We start from the raw sequence: 22,831 nt of genomic DNA, 5'->3' as shown, positions 1-22,831 counted from the left end.
AGCACCAGGTTTGGGGGACTGGCGTAGAATACTGTTGCTTTTTCTGATGGTTTTTATCAGTCTCCAAGGAGCTATGCCAAGCCCAAAGGTTTTAAGCTCTCCGATTTCAATATCGTGTCCTGTGGCTGGGAAGTTTTCTAAAACGAGTTTTGGTGTTACATGCACAAGTAAGTAACATGGGTGAAAAAAAGAACTGAATGCTGTCTCATGCATTTACTCAGTTTGGTAGATTTTTAAGGTCAGTTATTTCTGACACAGTTATTGTTATATCATTGATGGTGGTTTTTTATTAATAACCAAGGCCTAGAAAACCCTTGTGACTTCAAATCTAGGGCAGTATTTCATTTTATGTTACCTAAGCACATTTTGTTTGTCCCTGCAGGGGGATCTTTGGATGTTTATAGAAAAATTCCAGAACACGTACTAGGAAGAATAGCAGTAGCTGTAAGTATTTCTTTGGTTTTGTCTTTTAGTTTTTGATTGTGCATATAACACATCCCTGCTTTGAGTGTGCACGTTCCCTCTTAGGACACTGAGTCATCTCCAAAAACCTTGTCCTCATTGTATGTGTGTAAAAGGAAAGTATCCATCCTTTTCACTGCTCCTGCTAACCGTCCTGTCTTCACAAGGACGCAGGGCTGTGAAGGCAGAGCAGTCTGCTGCCACCAGAGTTCAGGGTCATAACTGGCTCCGTCTGTGCTTGCTTTACTGTTGGAAAGGTCTTGCCAGGCCAAACAGGGGTTAAGGATATCATCCTGTTCTGTGACTAACACACACATTTGCCAGAGGCTCAGAAAATGTAAGAGGATGTGATAAATTGAACGGGATAAGAAAAATACATGATTTTGCTGGAGAACTGTGTGGCCACGTTTCTTCATATCAACCTTTTAGGATGGAGCAGGCCTTTTAAAGGCATCTCCTTTATTTACCCTTCAAATCCTTCTGTAACGTGTGGTTTCTTTAAAAATTGATTCAGCAGTGCTGTCCTAGCCCTCATGTTGATCCCTTGTCTGCCACTTCTGCTGATTCTTGTGTGTTATTTCCATTCCAACCGTCCTCACTCTGCACAAAATAATTCGCTAAGATTTGCTTTTCAGGTTGAAAAATAGTCAGCTTCTGTTATCAGATGCAATGGTAGAACACACTTGCTGTCTTCCCCCTGTGGTAGGTGTACACCTTAAGGCAACGAAGAAGGCAGATGAAGTTTTTGTTTATCACAAAAGCCTGACAGAGGCTGCGTGGGGACTGGCTGCTCTCTCACCCCTGAGCTGGAACCCTCCACACATGAACAGTGGTGGCTGGAGACCCAGTGAGCAGGGAGATGTCTGTGATCCAGGCTGAGCTGTGGGCCCCAAGTGTCTTGGTTTGGTAGCACGGAGCTGACAGTGGGCTCCTTCAAGCACCTGGTATGCCATTGTTGAGCCTCAACAGCATTCAGAGACTTTGTCTTGCTAGAGATTCACTAGTTGTGACTGAAAACTCAGCTTATGGAATACTAACAGCAACAACAAACAAAAAAAGTGGCATGTTTTGCCAAGACTGAACACCAGGTAATTGACCAGTGTCTTAGTGGTTGTCACAGGGGAGAGATACTGCTAAACAATTGCTAAATATAAGGAATACTTTGATAACTTAAGCAGTTTAAAGCATAACAAAGTTATTCTATCGTGTGCCATTTAATTAAGTGCTGGGTTTTCACATTCATTATACATCAAGCTGACAATTTAAATCCTTTAATCCAACACAGGCAGCTATTTAGTCTCTGTTCATTGTAATTCACAGCTCTACTTTCTCTTAATTTGTGTGGCCTGCCCAGGGTGATGAACATCCTTCTCTGATGCTGTTTCCTCTAAGTAGCTTCAAATCTGCTCATTATATAGCCTAGCAGTTTCTTATGGAATTTGAATGCTTTTCACCTTTAGTTCAGAGTAAAAACGTTTCATCTCTTCTTCCCTATGGAGCAATGAATGATAACTTGCTCATATTCCTGATGCTAAGTAGCATGTGTATTGTGTAATAATACTGGGACGGGCCTTCGAGCATTTATTCAGATGGTTCTCGCTTCTCCTTTTCCTTATCTCACTTCACGTAGTGTAATTAATACATCCACACTAACTTACTTTATCATTTATTTAATTATTTTTGTATCTCCTCACATCCTCCCAGGCCAGCCCAGCTCGGAACACCGAAGATGTTCTCTGCCAGTTTTTCACTTGTCCATAGCAGCGGTGCTTTGGCCCCATCTTTTATGTCTTGAACAAAAATATATTTATTTGTTCACCTACAGGGTCATCGCCTTACAAGTCTGTTAGTTAGTGAGCATGACTCCCTGACATGGACGGGGAATTGATACTTAGCTTTTTTTATTGTTGTCTTATCTGCTGTTTTAGCAGTCTGTAGCATGCCCAGGGGGTCAGCAGAGAGGTGAACAAAGGAGCAGGTGCCTTCAGAGGAGGAACTCGCCCCTTCCTCCTGCTTCCCAGTAACAGAAGGGGTGCGCTGAGGCTGAACCAGCACTGGCAGCTTCCTCTGCTCTGGTGCTGAGTTTTTGCTCAATTGGCAATGTAGGCTTGTTGGAAGGAGGCGCTGAGAGCTTTTGTTTGCTCTATAATTTGTCATCAGCAGCAGGAGTAGCTCCTTTACATTTTCACAAATGACCACCCTGCATCTTGGTGTCTGACATTTCGGTAGAGCCCAGCAGCCCATTTTGTAGGTTGGGCACCTTTTTGCCAGGTATTATGCATAGACACCATAATCTTCTCTCCAAACAGCTTGTGAAGATTACCTAAAACCTATAGGACTTCTGATCACGTACTGATGGGCAGGAGAATGTCAGACAAAAGCTAGAGGATTCTGTGGGCAAAATCTGGAGCTTCCACGGTCTCTCTGTTTTTTCGGTCTGTGCATTTTCTTTTTACCTTCCTTGCACCGTGTACACAGAGTCATTTGTCTTTTATTCCCCGGAGACATGTACAATGCATTAGTCTACAGAAGCTGTTTAATAATATGTGTGACCTGCTCATCTGTTAATTAGAAAATCTTTTTGTTATATTTGTAGAAGTTTTAAGTGAAACCATCGCCAGAGGAAGATGATGAGGAAACATTTAGCAGTGGCCCAGTATTCTCCTCTCTGACTTGATGGTTTTCCTGCTTCCTTTCCTGTTACACAAATTTAATCCCCATGAAAAGCATTGGACTGGCAGCCCTTAAAAGCGATTGTCCTGCTCAGAGCAATGAGCACAAACGTCGCAGGCAATCCCAGCTGGTCTAGAACAAGATCTGTGCCTGCTCAACGCACGCAGCAAAGGGAGCGCGATGCCCCTGTGCTCCACTCGCTCAATTAAATACCAAGTTGCATTCAAGGTCATTTCTTTGCCATTCTTGATCTCCACAGGCTGAACTACCTAAGAGACGTCCCTTTCTTGACAACCCTGACTTTCCATAGCCCAAAGAGTACTCAGTTACCCTTTTATCACTCATTTCCTTGCAGTACTGCTGTAAGTATTCGAGCAGGGCTCTGCAGTTGCATGGTCGTCTGCTCCTTTTTGCTTTTCCATACGCTCCTCTCACCGATTCGGCAGGAACCAGTTGTGGTGGACGATGAGCTCTTAAGCTGAAATAGTAGGAATTTATTGTCAAGTGCGATAGTCTTCTCTTCTTTTGGGGGGTTGCGTGTTTGATGCTGAAAGACGGAATGCTAGAAAAAATGCAAGGCAGTAAAAGGAAATCCTCCAAAGAAAGCAGTTGGCAGATCTTGGGGCAAAGCACTGCATTTTGAGGGGCAGGATAACACGGTAAGAGAGGCAGATAGTACTGAGACTTCAGTCCCCTAGGTACCGGGGAGATCTCTGACTTCATCACAAAATTCCTCTTGGTTGCCTGCATGAGATGGTGTTGACAAGAAGGTGAAATCTCTCTTCTTTTCTGTGCCCTTTATTTGTGCAGAGGGCCATGGTGGTTTTTTTTTTTCAAAGGGAAAAGTGCGTCTTGGGAATCCCAAAGTGCTGTGCTTCCTCCTGTTTTCGTGCTGCTGCCTATTTATTTGGGTCTGCCGATGTAAAATCTGTTCTACCTTTGCTTGCCACTTCACGCATTTATTTTCAATTCAATTTCTTGAGCAGTGACATTGTGCACTGTATTTTGAGTGCTAATGTTGATTGAAGTTCTCCCTGAAAGGATGTGCACTTGAACTGTCAGGAGAGTGAGTGATTGACAGCGGGTGGAAGTACTTTTTGTGTCAAGGCTTTGTCAAGTCATTGTTGTAAAACCCTCTTTACTGAATACCAATAATTCCTGCTAGATGTTCAATCAAAAGATACCCTGTTCCAGCACCGTTTTAGGATAATATTTAATATTTAGAGCCCTTCCATGTGGTGGGCAAATGTAAGTTAGGTGAATAACGGTACTTTACACCAGGCTTGTCTGTCGGGGGGACTTCTGTGTGCATATTTGCAATGCCACATAAAGGGAAAAGCTCGTTTTATTCCTTTGTACACTGTTGCTGAGACAGTCGGAATGGGAGAGTTGGGTTGATACTGTCTCTTATAACTGCTTATTCAGCACATGTTCCATAATAAAGCTACTTAATAACTCACAGCTGTTGATTTTTTTTTTCCCTCTAGGAAGTGTTTCATTTTTTTTATGAATACACGCTTTAAAATAAATTAATTCATAATGATTTCAAAGATGCTAAGTAATCTAAATATATGTTTAATAATCAAAGAAGCCTAGTGTACGTAAAATTACTTTTACCTTTGGAGGAAACCTGAAATGTTGCGTCCCCCTTTTTGCATCGATGCTTTTTTTCTCCTTCTTCTTATGTCAAAATGCTGTGTAAGTAGAATTCCCCTGTTTTGATTTTTGAAAGGCTAAAGTGAACAAGGCCACACCGCAGGGCATACAGAATTTGACTAAGGCCTTTTGTTACAGGTAATTACCATCTGAGGCCATGAGATAGTTGGGTACGGAGTGTGAGTTTAACACTGAGGAATTGCCATCTAGAGCAATTTACTGGGGGATCCAGAATCATTATTTGGTTTACAAAAGAGCTTCAGATTTCTCTTATGTTGTTTTTGGTTACAGAATAAATTTAAAAATGAGTTTCTAATCCAATAGGAAGGCTGAAAATTACTGTGCTATCTGCTTTCACACAGTACAATGTTTTTAGCGCTTCTGCTTGATCACTGTAACAGAAGTAATTTCATTTCAGTCTACTCGGACAATGAAAAGAATGTAATTGTTTTGTCTGAAAAATTCAGACAACTTTACAAATGTCAGCAATGCTTTATTGTTCTGGAGGTGCACAAAGAGAAGTGTCTCAGGAAAATGAATGAAATGTCATCTCATAGATAGAAACTTGGAAAAAAAAAAAGCTTTGCTGTATTAAAAAGGCTGGCTGGGACAGCAGAGATAGTTTGGGTAAAAAGTAAACAGTTTGTTGAATCTTGTTAGTTTTCTGGGCTCCTAGAAAAAGTAAATCTAAGAAAAAAAAAAAAAAGTGTTAAAAGTGCAAGAAGTATTGGGGTTTAGTTACGTTACAGAACCAAAACCTTCAGTAAGGTTCATGTTTGGTCCATAAGTAATATGCAGAATAAGATAGTTTATGCAGTTGAGGAAGAAATGTTCGGCATTTGCATGGAATAAGTAAAAAAACATGGTAAGTAAGGAAGGGAGAAAGTGTAGATGCAGCAAATAATGGGGGCTAGGGCAAATAAAAGAAAGGCAGTAAAATGTGATGCTAGATTTTGTTTTCTGACCTTTAATTTCATTGGTTTACTTTTGTTTCAAGATGACCTAGGTAGAAGTTTATTCACGTGTTCCCAAAGAACCTACTGTCATGTAATCTGCAGCAAGTTTCCATCAGAGGTTCATCTGTGGCTGTAATTTTTTGGAGGAGGTGTTTTGTCTCCCCTTTTCATGGTCCTGACTCCACTCTTCATTGGATGTCAGGTCTTTAACAACTCCTGCCAGATGAGATTTGTAGCGTTTTGTACCGGGACTCTCTAATATGTATTATTGTTCTTTCTCTTGAATACAGGTTGTGAAAGGCCTTACCTATTTATGGAGTCTAAAGATTTTACACAGAGGTGAGTAACAGATGTTGTCAGTTTTTCAGTGAAATACCACATTATTTTATTTTAACAACACTTTCAGCAGAGACAGTAGACCAAACTAACATCTGGTTTGATTCCAGTAGAGTTAAGCAGAATGCATCTTACTCATTAGCCTTGCAGATTCTTTGATAAAATATTTTTACTGCTGTTCTCTTTTATTGTCCTTCCCTGTATACTATAGACTAAAGAGAGGAATGGATTTTGTAGAGATTTAGATGCTTAGGGTTGCAAACAGGTGCCAAGTGGAATTTTCACAATCAGCAAGGATCATTAAATGCTTGACTACCTTTGAAACTAGAAGGCAGGTAATGAATTTTCTTCTGTTCTTCAGAAATCTCACACGGCAGCCACATTCATTGCTAGTCTCACATCTCTAAAATTGTCACCTGTTGTCCTTAAGATGGTCATGTGTAATTAAAGAAACTTTAAACCTGCTTGGGCATAACAGACCATTTTTAGGTTTTTGCTGTTCGTTCTGCTTCCTGAAGTTACCTTGGTTTTTTGTTTGGTTTGTTTTTTTTTTAGCTTCTCATGTATTTCTTGCTTTTAGTGTTTTTAGATTTTGTTTAAAATACATTGTTTATTGTGGTGAAATACTCTAGAACTTCAAAAAGCAATGTCAGTTCTGAAAGCAGTGGAAAATGATGTTTAAAGAACAAAGAAGCCCTTTCCCCTCCACTCCGCTCCCCAAATAAAAAAGAGAAGGAGAAACTCATTACATTTGTAATGTTTCTAAAGTGTCTGAAAGTAACAGCTCCGGCTCCTAATGTCGCTAACAATACTGTTTAATTTAACCCATCTGCTCACTCAGCCCCTGTGCACAGTTGGAGCATGCAGTAACCGACATCATTTGTGATTGAAAGAGAAGTGGAAGTAGGGAGACAAGTAGAAAATCTTAAGTTGGGAACCAAATAGGTAAGGCCCTTTCCTCTGGGGAGTTTTGGAGTGGCTGAGAAGCAGGTGCCAGGTTTTGGGGAGGTGCTGGGAAATGCCTGGGTGAGGTGCCCCGTGTCCTGGTGTGGTCTGTGCAAGGAGCTGGGCACCTCTGGAGAGGCATCCAGAAGTCTGTGCTTTGGGTGAGAAGAACAAATTAATAGGAAATGCTAATTAGCAGTAGGTATTGAAGTCCTGCCCCACCTTGGAGCTTAGGCTCAGACGTCCTTTAGTTCTTCATCCATTTGGGAGCCCATGAAGTGAGGCCTTGTGTTTCTGATGGTGGTTTAAACATTTAATCTATTAGCCTGAATGCTGCCAGATGCTGAGATATAACAGCTCCATCTACTCTGAGCAAGAGGATGTACAATCTAGATGCCACAGCTGCCACAGCAAATGTCAGGATAAAAAGAAAAGAAAAAGTATCTGGAATATCCGTGGCTGGGTGTCACTCTGAGTAGGCAGCACAGTCCTCGCTGTGCTTTTATAGCCCCCAGAAAGGAAAAGGTGGTTTGAAATTTCTTCTCTTTTGAATCTTTTCCAATAGAGACTGTAGCTACCTTCTGAATACGATTTGGAGCGAGCATTGTGGTCAAGCATAAATACCCTACCTGTAACGTTTTATTGTTTCTGTTGTAAATTATGTATGGTCCTTGCTGTTGGCTAAATAAAAGTGCAGGAATTGATCCTTTTTTTTTTTTTTTTTTTAAAAACAATTCAGAGTTTTCTGGCCTTGGTCTGTTACTGGGTTCTTCAGGGGCTTGTTTGTTCAGTACACACACGTTTATGTTTATGTGTGTGTGTGTGCTTTGATATAAAACAGTTAATGCAAGGTGCGGAGCAGAGCAGGGGACAGAGCAATGCAGTGCCAGGAAGATGCTGGTTTCTCGGGGTAATCTCCCTCAGCTGCCTACTGGTTTTAATGCATCAGAGGTAAATGAAAGAAAACGTAACCCTGACTTCCTTGCTGTCACATGTAAAGCAGGCTGTGTGGGAAGCTTGTACAGGCTAAGAAGTCAAGAATTTCTGTGGTGGTGATAACTAAGGTGCAGAAGCAATCATCGTGAAGAAGCTGTGCAATGCAGTGCAGCAAACGACAGATTTGTGACTAGAGCATGGATTAAAGCAAAGGAAACACAATGAACAAGTCTTTTATTCCAGATCAGACATTTCAGCAAATATTACAGCTTAACTTCAAAACATACCTTGCAACTAATGAGGTGATAGCCGTGCATATTAATAAACGCAAAGCTGTAGTCATAGTCATCACACCCACATCAAACGTAAACAAAAGATTAACACCTACACCACTTCTTTGGAAGATGTGAGAATGTCCCAATGATAAGTGTGCTCTTTTCCCCAGAGGATAAGAAGTAGAAATGGAAGGGTAATGAGAAATTAACTTAGATTTAAAACAGAATTAGCAATTAAACAAGTCTAATCATGTACAAAGTCAAAGTTTGTATAAAGACGAACCAAAATCTGTTAAGTTCAAGAATAAGTATAGACCGTATGCATTTAATCTAGTATGCTTTCCTCAGTTCACACCTTCTTATTAAAAGAAATGTTTGAAATAAATGTTACCCACTTGTGTTTAATTGTACTGATCTGTGTTTGTATGCATCAGTGTGTACATACTAGGGACTGGGATATGTTGCACTGGTCTTGGGGCTGGTTTCTGAGGAGGTTTTGTGTCAGAGCTTTGGGAAGTGTTTTCTGGTTTGTGATGCATGAGGTTGGGCAGAGCTGATCTGTAGACCTTCCCGGACTGCCTGCTGGTTGCATGGCAATCTATGGGAGATTCCTGCATCACCCAGATGCTCTCTTCCCACGTTATTCCCACAGAAGTGTTTCCAAACCCTCCTTTGTTTTGTTTTAAGCAAGCTGGAGGAGGGCTGCCAGGTAGGGACGGGCACGGTGGACATCAGTGTTCTGTCTTCTCAGCAGGAGCTGCAGTTTGCAGAAGATCTCACCAAAGACATCCAGTCGCTCCCCCGTCACACTTCTTAGCTTTGTGAGAATTAATCGGCTTTAGTGTTACATATAATGAAGTGCAAACAAAGATAATAGGGCATGTGTCTGTGTGCATACATGTACACACCTATATATGTGTGTGTAGCTAAGCACATAGCTGCACACTCATGAACTATGATGTTTATTTCAAAATAATAATAGTAATAATAATCATGACCTCTGCAAGAAGCATGCTGGTGAGGTCACTTGGGCAAGAAAATGCTGTCATTCTCCCAGCAGCTTCACTTTGTTAATAGTCATGTTCTGTGAGCAGCTAAAATCTCTTTTGTATCTCCTCTCCCTTGAACCTAGAATATTGCAGTCTTATATTTTTAAATCACAGAAGAAGTCAAGAGACAGCTTTTAGAAATCTGTTTTTCGCCCTACAATCATTAATCTGTTCGCTTTTCAATAAACCAAGATGACTGAAATGTTTGGTGTTCAGAAAGCTGAACCTCTGACAGTTCTGTTTACTGGTAAGTAAGAGCTTGGAGGTCCCATTTATCTGCAGAGAGGTGAAACGACTTAGATCATAAAGAGAACTTGTTCATCCTCCATAATGATGCTTCATAGAAATCATTTGTATTAAGCAAGCACTGGTAATGGGAGCATAATGACCCCTTTTGGCTCTTGTTTAAATTCTTTCACTTCTAAACAGTAATATTAATCACAAGCAGATGGTGCAGAACATTATTTATGCACATTTGTTTTCCAAAACCAAAAAATATTTAACCCATTAACTGAAGCAGTTTATGAACAAAAAGGCTAATTTCCTGATGGGGTGATTTTTTTTCCTCCCTACTTTCAATATGAGACACTTTCCGAAGTGACAGTTTTATCTAGGGTTGTCACTTCCTTTTTTTTTTTTTTTTTTTTCTGGAGGAAACCAACACAACCGTTGGAATTTATAGCAAATATTTGCTTAAATTCTCCATTTGTAGTGCTATTTAATTTGTGCTGCAAAGACAAATAGTATTTGTTCTTAGCAGTGCTCGTTTTGCTGCAGCTTGCTCAGCAGAATCCCTAACCTGCATTTGGTTCCTTTACAGGCTGGTTGCCAATTGCCTTATTTATTATTTCGGGGGGGATTTTTTTTAAAGTTTTGGAAGGATTTTGGGATCAAGCAACGCTTAATGAATGAAAGATGGGTTTAAATTATATCAGCTTGCTGCCACGTGGGGTGTGCCACTAGGGAAGGGGCGAGGGGGCTGCAGAGCCCCCATGGCACGAGGCGATGGCTGGAGGGAGCCTCGGTGATGCTGCCTCGGTGGAGCTGGGCAGCCCTGATGGGACAGGGGACAAATCTGCAGTGGTGGCTTCCCCCAGGTAGGTCACATTAGGGGAACAAGGACTTGGAGAACATCCTGCCTCTTTTCTGGGCTCGTGACACGTACCCAACTGAGTCCCTATAAAACGAACACTGGGCTGTGTGCGTGCTCCTCAGCTGGGCAGCCGTGGGGTTTTGTGCTCAGAGCTTCCTTCTGTCCGCCCAGACCCCTCGCTGAGCAGAGTGAAAGGATTTTTGCCTTGTCAAAAAATTATGCTGGTGTTCCAGTCCTGATCCCATTAACCTATTTCCAGCCATACTGTAGCAAAGCATTGCTTGCATTCATTTTGTCGCTGATCATTTTTGTTAGATCCTTTAGTATGAAAAGCCAGGACCCGTTCTTATACCGCAAATTTCATTTAAAAATGTTAGTACAGTAAACAGCTGGACTCATAATTCAGCACGTCAGCATGTCCTGTATTTTCTGTAATTTCAGCAACTGCACAAACGTGGTGCCTGGGTAGCCCTGGGGGTTTGGCAGGGCTGCTGCTTGTGGTGTCGGGGTGCAGGATGGGGCCCGCTGATGTGCAGTGTGTGTCTCACTGAACTTAGCAAAGCCACTTGGCTCCAGAGAGGAGTGTGCTGCTGAGTGGTTGCCAGAAGCAAATGCCAGAGTCTTCCCAAAGTTTTCATTAGAACAAAATATTCCTAAAATGTTGGGAAGCATGTGACGGATTTGGTGCGTGGATTGCTCTCAGGCAGTATTTTGTCTCGTCGCCTGGGGTAGGGGGAGTAGGTAAAAATCCCATAAAAATCCAGCATACAGATTGGATTTCTAAAGTTGAAACAGAGGTCACGGTACCCAAACTTACTTTTGTTGATGCTGTAACGTGGTGAAGAGCTTGGGACTGATTTTTCTTCTGGCTTTAGGGCGGAATTGCAAAATGCACTGCCGGTATCGATGCCTGAATGAAACACACAGACTCAGTTAAGCCGTATAAAGTGTTATTGAATGCTCCCCCTTTTTAAACTGGATTTTTAGCTCAAGTATAGGAAAGCGTTTAATCAGCTTGTTAATTGAGGTTATACATTTTTACATTACAGAGACAAATTAAGCCAGCTACTGTGGTACCAGAAGACATCTGCTAAAGAAAGGCAAACTTAATGATAAACAAAATTAGGTTCCTTTCTAGTTGGGTTTCATCCATCTGCACCCAACTAGTGTTCACTTTTAAAGAAGGCAACGACACGAGCTAGTGCTTTTAATCCGTAATGACAGAAGAAAGCAGAGATGAGGCTGAGGCACTGCGCTCTCATCTTCCCGAGCCCGGCCATATCGCACCCATTTCGCCTTCCCACTGGCAGCCCTGGCACAGAAGGATGCTCAACGTCTCCTGCCATACAGTTAGGCTGGGTGTTTAGCACTTTATCTGCACATCGATTTTACAGTATGCATCAGAAGCCTACCAACTCCTTTTGACATCGGAGGGGGTCAGCGATAACATCTTTGCACTTGCAGTCTGTCTTTATGGCGCGTGGTGAAGTTTTATGCGCAGGAGCGGGATTAGCAATCATTTTAACGTGTTGCTGGCAGCCAGCCTCTGTAAAAGCTCCGAAACGGGGAGATCAGAGCCTGTTTGTGCAGTAGGAGCTGTGGAGGTGGTAGCCCAGACCTTCAAACAGGGCTGTGCAAAAGGGCAGAGCTGCAACGGGCACCTTGCCGAGGCAGCAGGAGGCTTGGACGTGTTTGTGCTTTGTGTTCCTACCTGCTGGTGTTTGCACAGGATACTTAGCACTGTTTTCCTAAATTGTCTGGAGGTAGCGGCTTCTTCCTAGGAAATCTTGGGGTTTAGTTTTTTGACTTGCATGTGGCTTATTTCTTACGTAAACCTTAAAAAAAAAAAAGTTAAATAAAATAAATTAACATACCCTCCGGTGGGTTTTAGCTTATTCATCCTCTGAAACACAAGTTGTTCTTTCTACTTCTTTGTATCAGACTTTTCTGGATCTGAGAGCTTGCAGTCTGTCCCCTCCCTGTCTCCTCCACATCATGCCACAACCTGCAGGTCCTTCACAGCCCTGCTCCAGCCTCCGCCCCAGGCAGTTGGGTTATCTGGTATTTATGCAGTCGATTAATCCCTGCCTAAATGCAGCACTTCCACTTGTCCCTATTGTCCTTATTGAATATTATTTCAGTCTCACTTGCGAATTTGTCAAGATCTCTTTGAATTCTGGATCCCACCCTTCAGCGCCCTTGCTGCTCCTCCTAGATTGGTGTCACCTGCAGTAGATGTAATGTCACCTGTGCTAATGACTGTTACCAACCAGAGCTTGCATTTGAAATGTATCTTTGAAATATTTTCTATTAAAATCTATGACGCTAATGATTATTGTGCTGACGATTCTATTAAAATCTACCATGCCAATACTCGTTACGATCTCCGTATGTGCATTATCCATGATAACGTAAATTAAATCTGGTTTTGTCCCAACAGACGTGAAGCCATCGAATATGCTGGTGAACACACGGGGGCAGGTGAAGCTGTGTGACTTCGGGGTGAGCACCCAGGTAATGTCCCCTCAGATATCCTCCTGCTCCCTGCTGCCCAAATCACCTGGCGCCAGGCGGGCGGCCCCAGCAAGCTCCCCTCTGCTGGGAGAGCGCTATTCATTTTTAATCTCTGGGCGACTTTTCTTCATCTGAATATGATTGTTCATTGTTTAATGACAGTAAAAACTGCTGATATTGTAATTACTACTTACGAATAGCAAACTTCATTGATATGCAGCTTTGATATGAAAGCGTTTTGGCCAGACAAAAGGGAGGGCAGAACGAGAGATGCGTCTGGGGAGCCCAACTGGCCCACAATAAAAATTAATATTGGGAGTAACAATAGTGGTGGGCTTTTACAATGTGCAGCACAAATTTTAATTAATTTCCATTTTGGGCCTCCCTGGAGAACTTCTCTGATAGTGACCCATGAGCTTGCTGTGATGTTGATTTGAATTTCAGCACCTTTACTCTCAGCCAAACACGAGGACCAAAGAGAAGGTCAGCCTGGTATTATAACTTGTCAGAGCCTGTTGTCCCTCCAGCGTATTTAGTGCTCATTGCATTCAAGAGATGAATGTGGCTTTATTCACATCTTGAGCCAGCTGACTGAAAAATGAGCGCGTTCAATCCTACTTCAAATTGACTTTTTATATCAGACTAGTTTGGGGTACTAAAGCGCTAAGCATCCTGTTTAACAGAATTGTTTAAGGTTATCTGCCATAAACCGTAATGCAGCGCTTGTTTAAATTGGAACTCTCATTCAAAACAAAAGGGAGATTTAATCATTTTTAATGCCTTCGCAGATAAATTTGTTCCCTTTTCCATAATTTTTAGTTGATTTATAGGAATGATGATTGTAGGTTAAATGAGGAATAATTGCCCATTTTATTTCCACATTATCTTTATATTGTTCTAACAGACTGTTTTGTCTGATAGCTGGTGAATTCTATAGCCAAGACGTATGTTGGAACAAATGCTTATATGGCGGTAAGTGGATTTATGTAGGAATAACATTTAAATAGAAGTATTTGTTCAGTCTTGCTCTATGTAATGGAGGACATATTCTAAATCGATGCTCAAACTTCCTCTCCCCCCACCCTCAGCATAATTGTGTGTCACAAAACAGCTCCTTTCCTACCTGCGCTCACCTAACAGCTCTCTGACAGCTACAGGTCTTGCTGATATGGAAGAGTAACACAGGAAAAGTGCTTCTTTCATATATTTCAGGTGTCTTTAATGCATTGCAACAGCAGGGAACAAAGAGAGCCAGTCCACCATAATAATACCAGGCCACTAAACTGGGTGATGTTCATACCATACATAAGAATCCATCAGTGCATTTCACTTTTCTATATAAATTTTAGTCACCGGAGAATGCCTGTTGTACAAAAGTTAGCTGTGTTTTTCATTAGTCAGATTAATTAGAATAATTTTGGGTCTTTGTTTAGCAGAGGTGGAAACTTAAATAACACTCTAAACTGAAGCATTAAATAATTGTCTTTTATTTTTGGTCACTTCAGTTCTTTTTTTAACAAACTACATGTGTTATAATGTTGATGAGGAAAAAATCAGTATTCAGATTGTTTAAAAAAGGAAAAAAAAATGCAAAATGCAAACAGCAATACAAAATGGTCTATACTTGTGTTTTTCAAACCTCAGAAAATAGGAGAGAGAAATCCATGACCTTTAATCGCTTTCAGGTATTTTTTCTTACTTTCTTGTGAGGAGAAAGCATCCCAGGGTGTCCATTTATTTGCTAAAAGCTTTTCTAGTCAAGGTGTACTCATTATGTGGCTTCTGAAACACTCATGCCACCATCCTAGAGAGACTTGGGCTATCCTTTGTGATCAGAATACTACGTGCATAAAAATATATATGTATTTTTAAATCTGGTCATATATATTACCACATTTGCTAGTAAGCCTGCTGATTTCTGTGTCTCTGTGCTGTAAAATAACTGAAATATAGTGATTCAAACAAATAAACAGCTTCAAATTAATCAACTTCTCCCACACCACTCTTAGTCTTAGTGTGGTCTTAAGCAGATCTAATAATTAAATTGTATTATGCTTTTAGTGTACAAGTCAAGATTACTGTTCTCTTTCCCAGGTGTGCATTAAATAAATTACTTCTTCTCTTCTTCTTTGTGGATGACTGTGATACATTCATCTATAAATTGAAAAAGAAGTTTAAGCTGAAACGTATTTGATCTCATTTCTCGTGTTAAAATTGTTTTGCTCACTAAATTCATAGTTTGTCATGATCAAACGTATAATGTAGTCATCAAAATATATTGAAGGTCATAAGCTTTGGTGTGTCTGCCTGGGTGGGGGGTGGGAGCAGGACAGAATTTGAAACCATCAAGAAATTGAGGTATCTTTTAATTTTGTTTTCTAATTGAGAAATTCAAATTTCCATCAAAAACACATTTTCTGTAAAATCACTTTATCACCTACTATATATAGAAAAGAAACAACAACATTTTTTTGAATGAAAAAGGGTAACCAGTTGTGGAAATCCTTAACAGAAAGGATCGTGAGCTGTGTATCGTTAGGGCGAGCTGCACGTTGCATGTTTTACTTGGTGCATGCATCATTTCCATCTTCTCTGCGCTTTTAAAAGAGAAAGTCACACAACTGAACTTTTTGTTTAAACGTGCAAATGATTTACTTGCCACTATCTTCTGTGAATACGTCAGTTCTGTGTGTAAGGTGGTGTTTAAAATGAGCTGTCCCACGGCTCCCCTGGAGCTGTGCAGCTGCTTTGGTGGCTCTGCAGGGACTGGGGCCTCGCTGGCACCACAAAGCTCAGTGAGCATCCTCGGCACGGGCTCGGTTGGGTTGGTGGATCCACCTTATCTGGAGGCTCACTGTGATGTGCTTTAATAATAAAAATAAAATTTAAAACCAAAAAAACAGCCACCACAATTTTTGGTGGCTCCATCAAAAAAATTCCATTCCAGTTTCATTTTTTTATCTGTTTTTTTTTTAGGTTATGTCATTTGAAGGCTACCCTGCTGCACTGGGCAGCGCTGCTTTTACTTAACAGTCAGGCTGCAGTAAAAGCTCTTGACCTGGGATTAGCAGTGCAGAGTAAACATCTGAAAACACATTGGACTGGCACTAATTTGGGAGTTTGTTTTCTAAAAAAGGTCTCTGGATTATTAAAGACTAAAAATACAGCCAGCGCTGTGTAGGTGGTTGGGCTAGACAGGTGCATTAACAGCACAGTGGGGAGAGAAGTCTCATGGAGCCTTTTATTGTTACATTTCATGCTGTACTTGACCTTGGAAATGCTGAAATTGTAGCTTTCAAGTAAAAACTAGCAGTTATATTTTACAGCATTCTATTTCATGAGGCATTAAACCTGCTATTAATAGTTTTGAGTCAAGCCTTTTTTCTGTGGGTCAAAAATGAAGTTAAAAATATGTAAAATAAAATTGCCAGCACGTGACTTCGTTGATTATTTTGGCTGCAGTAACTTTGCCTTTTAAACCATGCTTACTGCCCAACCCATGGACTCAACACGAGGAATTTGTTTTCCTTGCCTACCTCACTGCTGTGTCTGAGCGTAGAAATAGCTGTGTGCCACTGATGGACTCTTACAGCTTGACCTTGTGCGCTGCTGCGCATGTGCACGTCTCTGGCTTTTTTTGTTGGATGAAGCGGCCCAAGCACAAATGCCAAGGCCAACTTTGCAATGCATGGCCACAAGGCTCAGCATACCCAAGTCCTTTGCTCTTGCCAAAGCGAGGCAAAAATAAAGAAATAAAATATGTTTGAGTGGTGTGTTTGCTCTCTGCCAGCTTTCCTGGTGAGCTTTGATTCTTTGCACTTTCTCAGTTGATTTGTTTGCCCTGGATTAGCTTTTGTGTAAGAAGTAGATGTGTTTGTTCACTAGGCTCAAGATGTTTCTTTCCATCTCTTTGCAGCCTGAGCGGATTTCAGGAGAGCAGTATGGGATTCATTCAGACGTTTGGAGTTTAGGGATTTCCTTCATGGAGGTATGCAAATATCTGTCATTTATTTGTGCACGTTGGAAGAATCAAATGAAAGCTAACATCAAAATATTTTAACATAGTCTTTGTCTGCTCTTTTATATATGCATGCCTTTAACTCTTGCTAAAATTCTTGGCTGCATTTAGAATGGATTTGTTCTTACAGAGTTCGGTACAGTAAGATACAGAGAGCCTCTGCGCAAGCTGTGCAACAGTCTTGAGCCTTCCATCAAAACTCCACCTGAGAGTTAAAAGTTGGGCCTGGTGCATGGATGCTGCTCCATGCTTTCTGCATCTCTGGCATTAAAGATGAATATTTCTGTATTTTGTTGTTACAAACCAGTATAGAGAGCCCTATTATTAGGGGTGAAATAGGGTTATGCAGATTCAAGGTTTGAGCTGGTTAATGCCTTTGCAAAATCTCAGCAGAAATCCTTGCACAATGGTGTGAACCTCTCCTGGTATGATTAACTCAAGTGTTTGATTTGAAGTGTTCACAAGCTCTTAGAAGGGTTTCTCAAAAAGATAGTTTCAAATTGGAAAAAGTCTTGTCAAAATGAAGCAGTTCACAGAGAATGCGATCATAAACATAAAATTTGGGAGAACCTGTACTTTCTGTAAGTTTGGTGAGGGCAAGGCTAGTATTAGGTAGAAGTGAAGTTGTCTTGGTGCTGGCACTCTGCATCTAAGCAAATTTCATATTTTGTAGCCTGACATTTTTCGAGGACTGTTCTCATGTTTTCAAACCATGAATTCCTTGCCAAATAGGCTTTATCCAAATTGAAACTATTTAATGCTGAATCACTGTATTCAGATCTTGTAAATCTTCTTCCAAGTCTGAAGCTAACTCGGAATTTATGATAATGACATACTTTCAAGTGTCACAGGGGATGCAGTGCTGTTAATTTGTTTTACTGCAGATTTCAATGGCTTGTGATGCTGGAGAGTCCTCACAATTTTGGGAGAGATTCAGAATGTACTCACGCTCTGTAAATGAATGTGTCTGACAAAGGGCTAAAATGAGGCTGTATGACATCAATACTTGACTGTGGTGTTCATTCTGATTCACAGTGGAATAGAGTGATATAAATGCAAAGTTCTATGGAGCGAGTATTTACCGGTTCCTTTGCTGAATAAAGGATGTGGTTCCATGTGCAGCAGCGGTTTGATGATTTTCCACATAGACCAAGACATTTAAAGCTTGGTTTAGGTTTATTATTAGGCAACCCAGCTGGTCATGAGTTTGATTTAAAGGATGAATTTCACATCCTATCCAGCATTAGGAAAACTCCTTTCATTTGCATTTTTTTCTCCTCTTTCAAACCTTCTCAACTTTTTTTTTTTACTCTCTCACTTTCCACGAATGCCTTCTGAACCAGATGTACAAAACAATTTGGTTCTGTGCGCTTTGTTAATTGGTATGTCATCTGGTCCTCTGAGACCTCTCTTCAACATGATCGCTATGTTTTATTGAAGTGTTCTGAGTGATGTGTTAAATGATGAAAGCAAGGACAGTGGCTTAGAAAAATGTCTCAAAAAAGGTGAAAAAGATGCTCAAAGAGCCACGCAAGGTCACTGTCATTAAAGTAACACTGTATTGACATGGGGATTGGTAGTGGAGACACTCAGGCTGTTGTTGATGGAGCTGTTAAAAAGGGAAGTTAGCGTTTGCTGTAGGATTTTAAAGTCCACTTAGTAGTGTAATGCTCTGATCCCTACAACTTCAAGCTAGCACAGTTATAGCATGGTAATTTGAAAGAAATAGCATATGGGACCAAGCTGGCAAGGTTGTGGATTTTTTTTTTGACATACAATAATATAAAATGGCAGCTAAGTAAAGCTGCTCATTTTCTTTAATATTCTTCTGAGCCTTTGAGATGCCTTGCATTTCTTTGCTGCAAAGCCATGTGTAATGAGAAGCTGCACTGTTGCTTACGAGGGTTAAGAAAACTGCCCCCAGAAAGTTGTGAGGTGAGTGTGAGAAGTATTAAATGTGGGTACCATGTAAATTTTGGGAGGTAGTGAGCATTCTTGTTCCTTTTGAACTAAAAGACATCTAAGTGTATTCAGCTTCCCATCAGTCTTCCTCTTGCCAAAAAAAATAAGAAGAAATCCTGCTAGCTTGTTATTATTATTTCTTTTTGTGGGGTGTTTGCATTCTTCATTTTTTTTAAAGAGAATTAAATTTAATACCTGATCTGTAAACCTGTTTAAAAGTGTTTTATCATAGACAGTTTTCATGGGGGTTTTAGATGGAGTTTTATTTAAGTGCTTTGGGGTTGACAAAACAAGTTCAATTTAAACCAATGACATTGCTGTCACTACACTGAAGACTGTGTCAGCATTTTCATTATAAAAGCTGTTTTTCAGAGGGTTTATAACTCAGTCATAAAATACTCTCCAGACTGACTGGGCTGAGCCTGAGTGCTGTTTGTATTCTGTAACTGAATCAGTCTGCCTTCAAAAACCATGCCCTGCACAGGAGGATAGATCAGACTGCCTAATATTTTGTCTAACTCTAATCCTGCCCTACGTGGCTGCAATCCGGTGAGTCTCGGTTATTTTTTAAGGCAGCATCCCTGTCCGGCAGTGCCTTCGGGTGATGTTTGAGGTGCTACCATCATCTGGGCCACTTCTCCTGGGATGAGCAGCTGCTGTAGGTGAGGGCTTGGCTGGACCCAGCAGGGCCTGTTCTCATGTTCTCAGGTGCTCTTGCTTGCTCAGTAGGCAAGGAGAAGGGTGTTTTGGGAAGAGAAGGGAATAGAGTTGTGATCCGAGATGCTCATCGAGGCAAAGAATAGGCTTGCAGATCTTTGTCAGATAATGGGGGCCAATTTCACCCACAAATATAACTGGAATTGCATTTAAATGTAGGAAATGAAAGAGATTTGCTTATGCCACAAACCAAGCAGGTTCTGGAAGTGGAATATGAGCTCCTGTGTTGACTGGCGATGCTGTTTTCACACTTTTGCTCCTCCTTTTGTATCATTTCCTAGTCTCTACTTCCCACTGTGCTCTGCTGAGAAAAGCACCTACTTCCCTGTGTTTCAGGCCTCCTTTTAAAATGACCTTTTTTTCACAAAAATAATCAATGTTCTCTCCTCCAGGGGAAAAAAGCTTTTCGGTATCAGTTTTAGTGTTAGAAACAAATGGTTAAACCTCCCCAAATGAGAGTTTCAAGTCTGTAGTCACTGGAGTTTTCCATTACCTGAGTATTTGCAAGAGCTTTCAAGGGCTGCTGGTTGCTTGTGACATCTGTGTTAAGATGCTGTTTTAAGCAATATTTCAAGCAGTCATGTTAGGGATTTTCAGCACTTGTGTGCGTTCCCGTATGTAGGGAACCAATATATATCCAGCAAACACGCTTTGCATCACGTGTTTCAGGTACACGTACGTATTTTTTGAGTGGGGTTAGCACTTTTTATCTTTTATATCAACATTATGGACTCTTAGACTCGTCAGCACACTTGGGCTGGGAGCACAGGTGGAGATGCAAGAGGAGCACACTCACACCACGAAGGCAAAGAGGAGGAACGTGCTTGAAGAGGGTGCTAGAAGAGAAGCAGCTCTGCTTTAAGATGGTTCTCGTAAAGCACTTCAGTCTTGTTCAACTGCAGAAAAGTGATGTAAAGATCCACGTGTAAATAATCTGGTCAAGGTGAGGAGGTTTCAGAAGAATTGTTTCTAAAGAGGTTAGAGTGTGTGATCAGCCACGTCTCATCAGCGCTGAAGTGGTAATGGTTAAAGATCAAGATTGTGAGCTGGCCTGCAGGATAGTGAGCTGATGTGCAGGAAGGCCTGCAGACCACTTGTCTTCTGCAAGATCTCACTTACATGTGGACCTGGTGGTTGGGCTTTCATCGAATTTGCACCCTAACCTAAACGACAGCAGGTAAATAGATGTGGGGGGAGATCTGAGACCCAAAGCTTGGTGGTATGAGATCAAGTGACAGCTCTTACTGGAGTTGTCCTTGCTTTTTGAGACCTGAAAGAGAACTCCTTATATAATTTGCACATAATCTTTAATGGAGCGTATACTTCTAAACTGAAGACACAAGTCCAGAGTTTCATAGGGCTGGGCCAAACTGAAATGTGAATGTCAGGCAGGTGGCTGCACTTCCTCGAAGACCAGAGCTGTTGTCCATGGCCAGCATACAAGTTTGCAACGTCTAAAAGTAAAGTATAGAAATGGGCTAAGGAGAGAATTTATTGTGGTCTAAAACTTGGGAGAAGTGAATTAAAGCCAAGTAATTGTCTCAGTGCTGGGGCCCGCTATCCCGGCTGGCATTGTGATGTGTTTGGAACGAGCAGAACTTTATTGGGCTTATTTCAACTGGAGGGACTGGGAGAGACCTCAGCATGGTGATGCTGCTGGTGCTGGTGAGCTGCCACGAGTGGCTCCTAGCAGAAGGCATGAGGTTGTCATTGAGCAAATGTTTGAAAAAACACTGACTTGATTTCCCCATTCCTGTGTCAAGAAATCAAAAAGTTGTTAAATTAATGGAACTCTTCAGCTGGATCCAGGCACATTTCAGTAGATACAGTATGATGTGCACTCTTTTTTTGCTTATTGAATTCCAACCTTCTCTAAACTAACAAAAACTACCCTCCCTTCTGTGCCCAGGCATCCCATAGCCAGCAGTGCTTGGATGCAATGGGTGTTTACTTTGTCACTGCAAATCACTCAAAATAAGGTTAGTATTTGAGTGGACCACTGATAACGCATAGGTGTGATTGTTTGGTAGCAGACATCGTTAATTTAAGATTATGGAAAGCAAGAAAATAAAAAGTGCTTTTTTGCAATGGCCCTCATCCTGGTCTTCAATATTTTTAAGGATTTTATGTAGTGTGATGTTTCTGACTTGTATGGCTAAATTGTTATACACTTCATTCAGCCACTGAGAGTAGCTGTAACACACAGAATTTTGCTCAATAACTTGAATTCTTATTTATGTAGTTTTAATCATTCTGTACAGAATGATGTTTGAGAAACTTGTTCCTAGGAAAAAGCTGGCCTACTTTGTTTTCTTTTTTTTTTTTTTTTCTTCCCTGAGCTATTTCAAGCAATCTTTTCCAAGCAGTGGCCATGAGCTCAGTTTCCACGCCTGCCACCTTCCTGCGGCCACTGGGCTGAACAGAGACAATGTCCAGCTACATCACGGCTGTTGCGGTAGCGGAATTAGAAGTAAAGGTACCAGTGCCTGAGGGTTGGGTCATGAATTAATAATTGCTCTGTGGTGGAGGAGGCCCGTCAGAATAGCTGAAAAGAGGGAAGTTGCCTCGCAGAGCGCTATCAATCACTCAGTGACCATAACTTCCAGTAATTAGTGTATTTTATGGGCCTTTGCTTCAGTGACTCGGAAGCACATATGCTCCACTCACAGCTAAACTTAGCCGGAGTAATATTCCAGGATGATTTATCCGCTTGCTGCACTGGGATGTAACCCTATATTAGGTGAAGATTGTGAACTAAGCTGCAATAAAGTGTAAGTTTAGGTACAGTTTGCGCGGGTTGAGACCTCAATGTATCATGTTTCTCAGCAATTGCTCTTAGGCCACTGCGGGCAGTCTGTGCAGCAGCCAAATAAATAACGTGGTTCTCTACCTGAGCCGACGGATGAATGGACAATTAAAGGGTAACGTCAGCTGTGGTGTGTACAAATATACAGGTTTATTTAATATTAACATCCCCTGTTCTTATACTGCGCGGTGTAGCTGTTTTGATGATTAAAAAGTCAAATAAAAATTTGAGAGAAATGGTGGTCAGTTGAGCCTGCTTTCCTCGGTGGTTTAATTGTTTTTTGAGGGAAATTGTTTTTTTCTGCTCTGGACTGAACGCGAACTTGTCCATGCTGGGGGGATGCAGAGCAGCTCCTGTAGGTGTTGGGTCTGAATCCGGCAGCCAAATAAGAGCAAACATCCCAGCTCAGACACGGAGCCTCATTAATCTTTGC

At 41.3% G+C, this 22,831-nt stretch overlaps 1 protein-coding gene across 3 annotated transcripts in view; it reads left to right on the top strand.

Annotated features, from left to right (window-relative positions):
• The window catches only part of MAP2K5 (mitogen-activated protein kinase kinase 5), a 125,774-nt gene that overhangs the window by 50,181 nt on the left and 52,762 nt on the right, over window positions 1–22,831 (top strand). For all 3 annotated transcript variants that reach the window (XM_068695374.1, XM_068695376.1, XM_068695375.1), the window contains exons 12-16: window positions 383–444; window positions 6,038–6,086; window positions 12,822–12,895; window positions 13,817–13,867; window positions 16,812–16,883. In XM_068695374.1, coding sequence (XP_068551475.1) covers window positions 383–444; window positions 6,038–6,086; window positions 12,822–12,895; window positions 13,817–13,867; window positions 16,812–16,883 — 308 coding nt within the window. The remainder of the gene's footprint in view (window positions 1–382; window positions 445–6,037; window positions 6,087–12,821; window positions 12,896–13,816; window positions 13,868–16,811; window positions 16,884–22,831) is intronic.

Source organism: Anas acuta, chromosome 12 (genome assembly GCF_963932015.1).
Source record: "Anas acuta chromosome 12, bAnaAcu1.1, whole genome shotgun sequence".
NCBI classification, from domain to species: domain Eukaryota; kingdom Metazoa; phylum Chordata; class Aves; order Anseriformes; family Anatidae; genus Anas; species Anas acuta.
The sequence above is the reverse complement of the archived record's forward strand: the minus strand, read 5'-3'. Positions and strand labels throughout refer to the sequence as shown.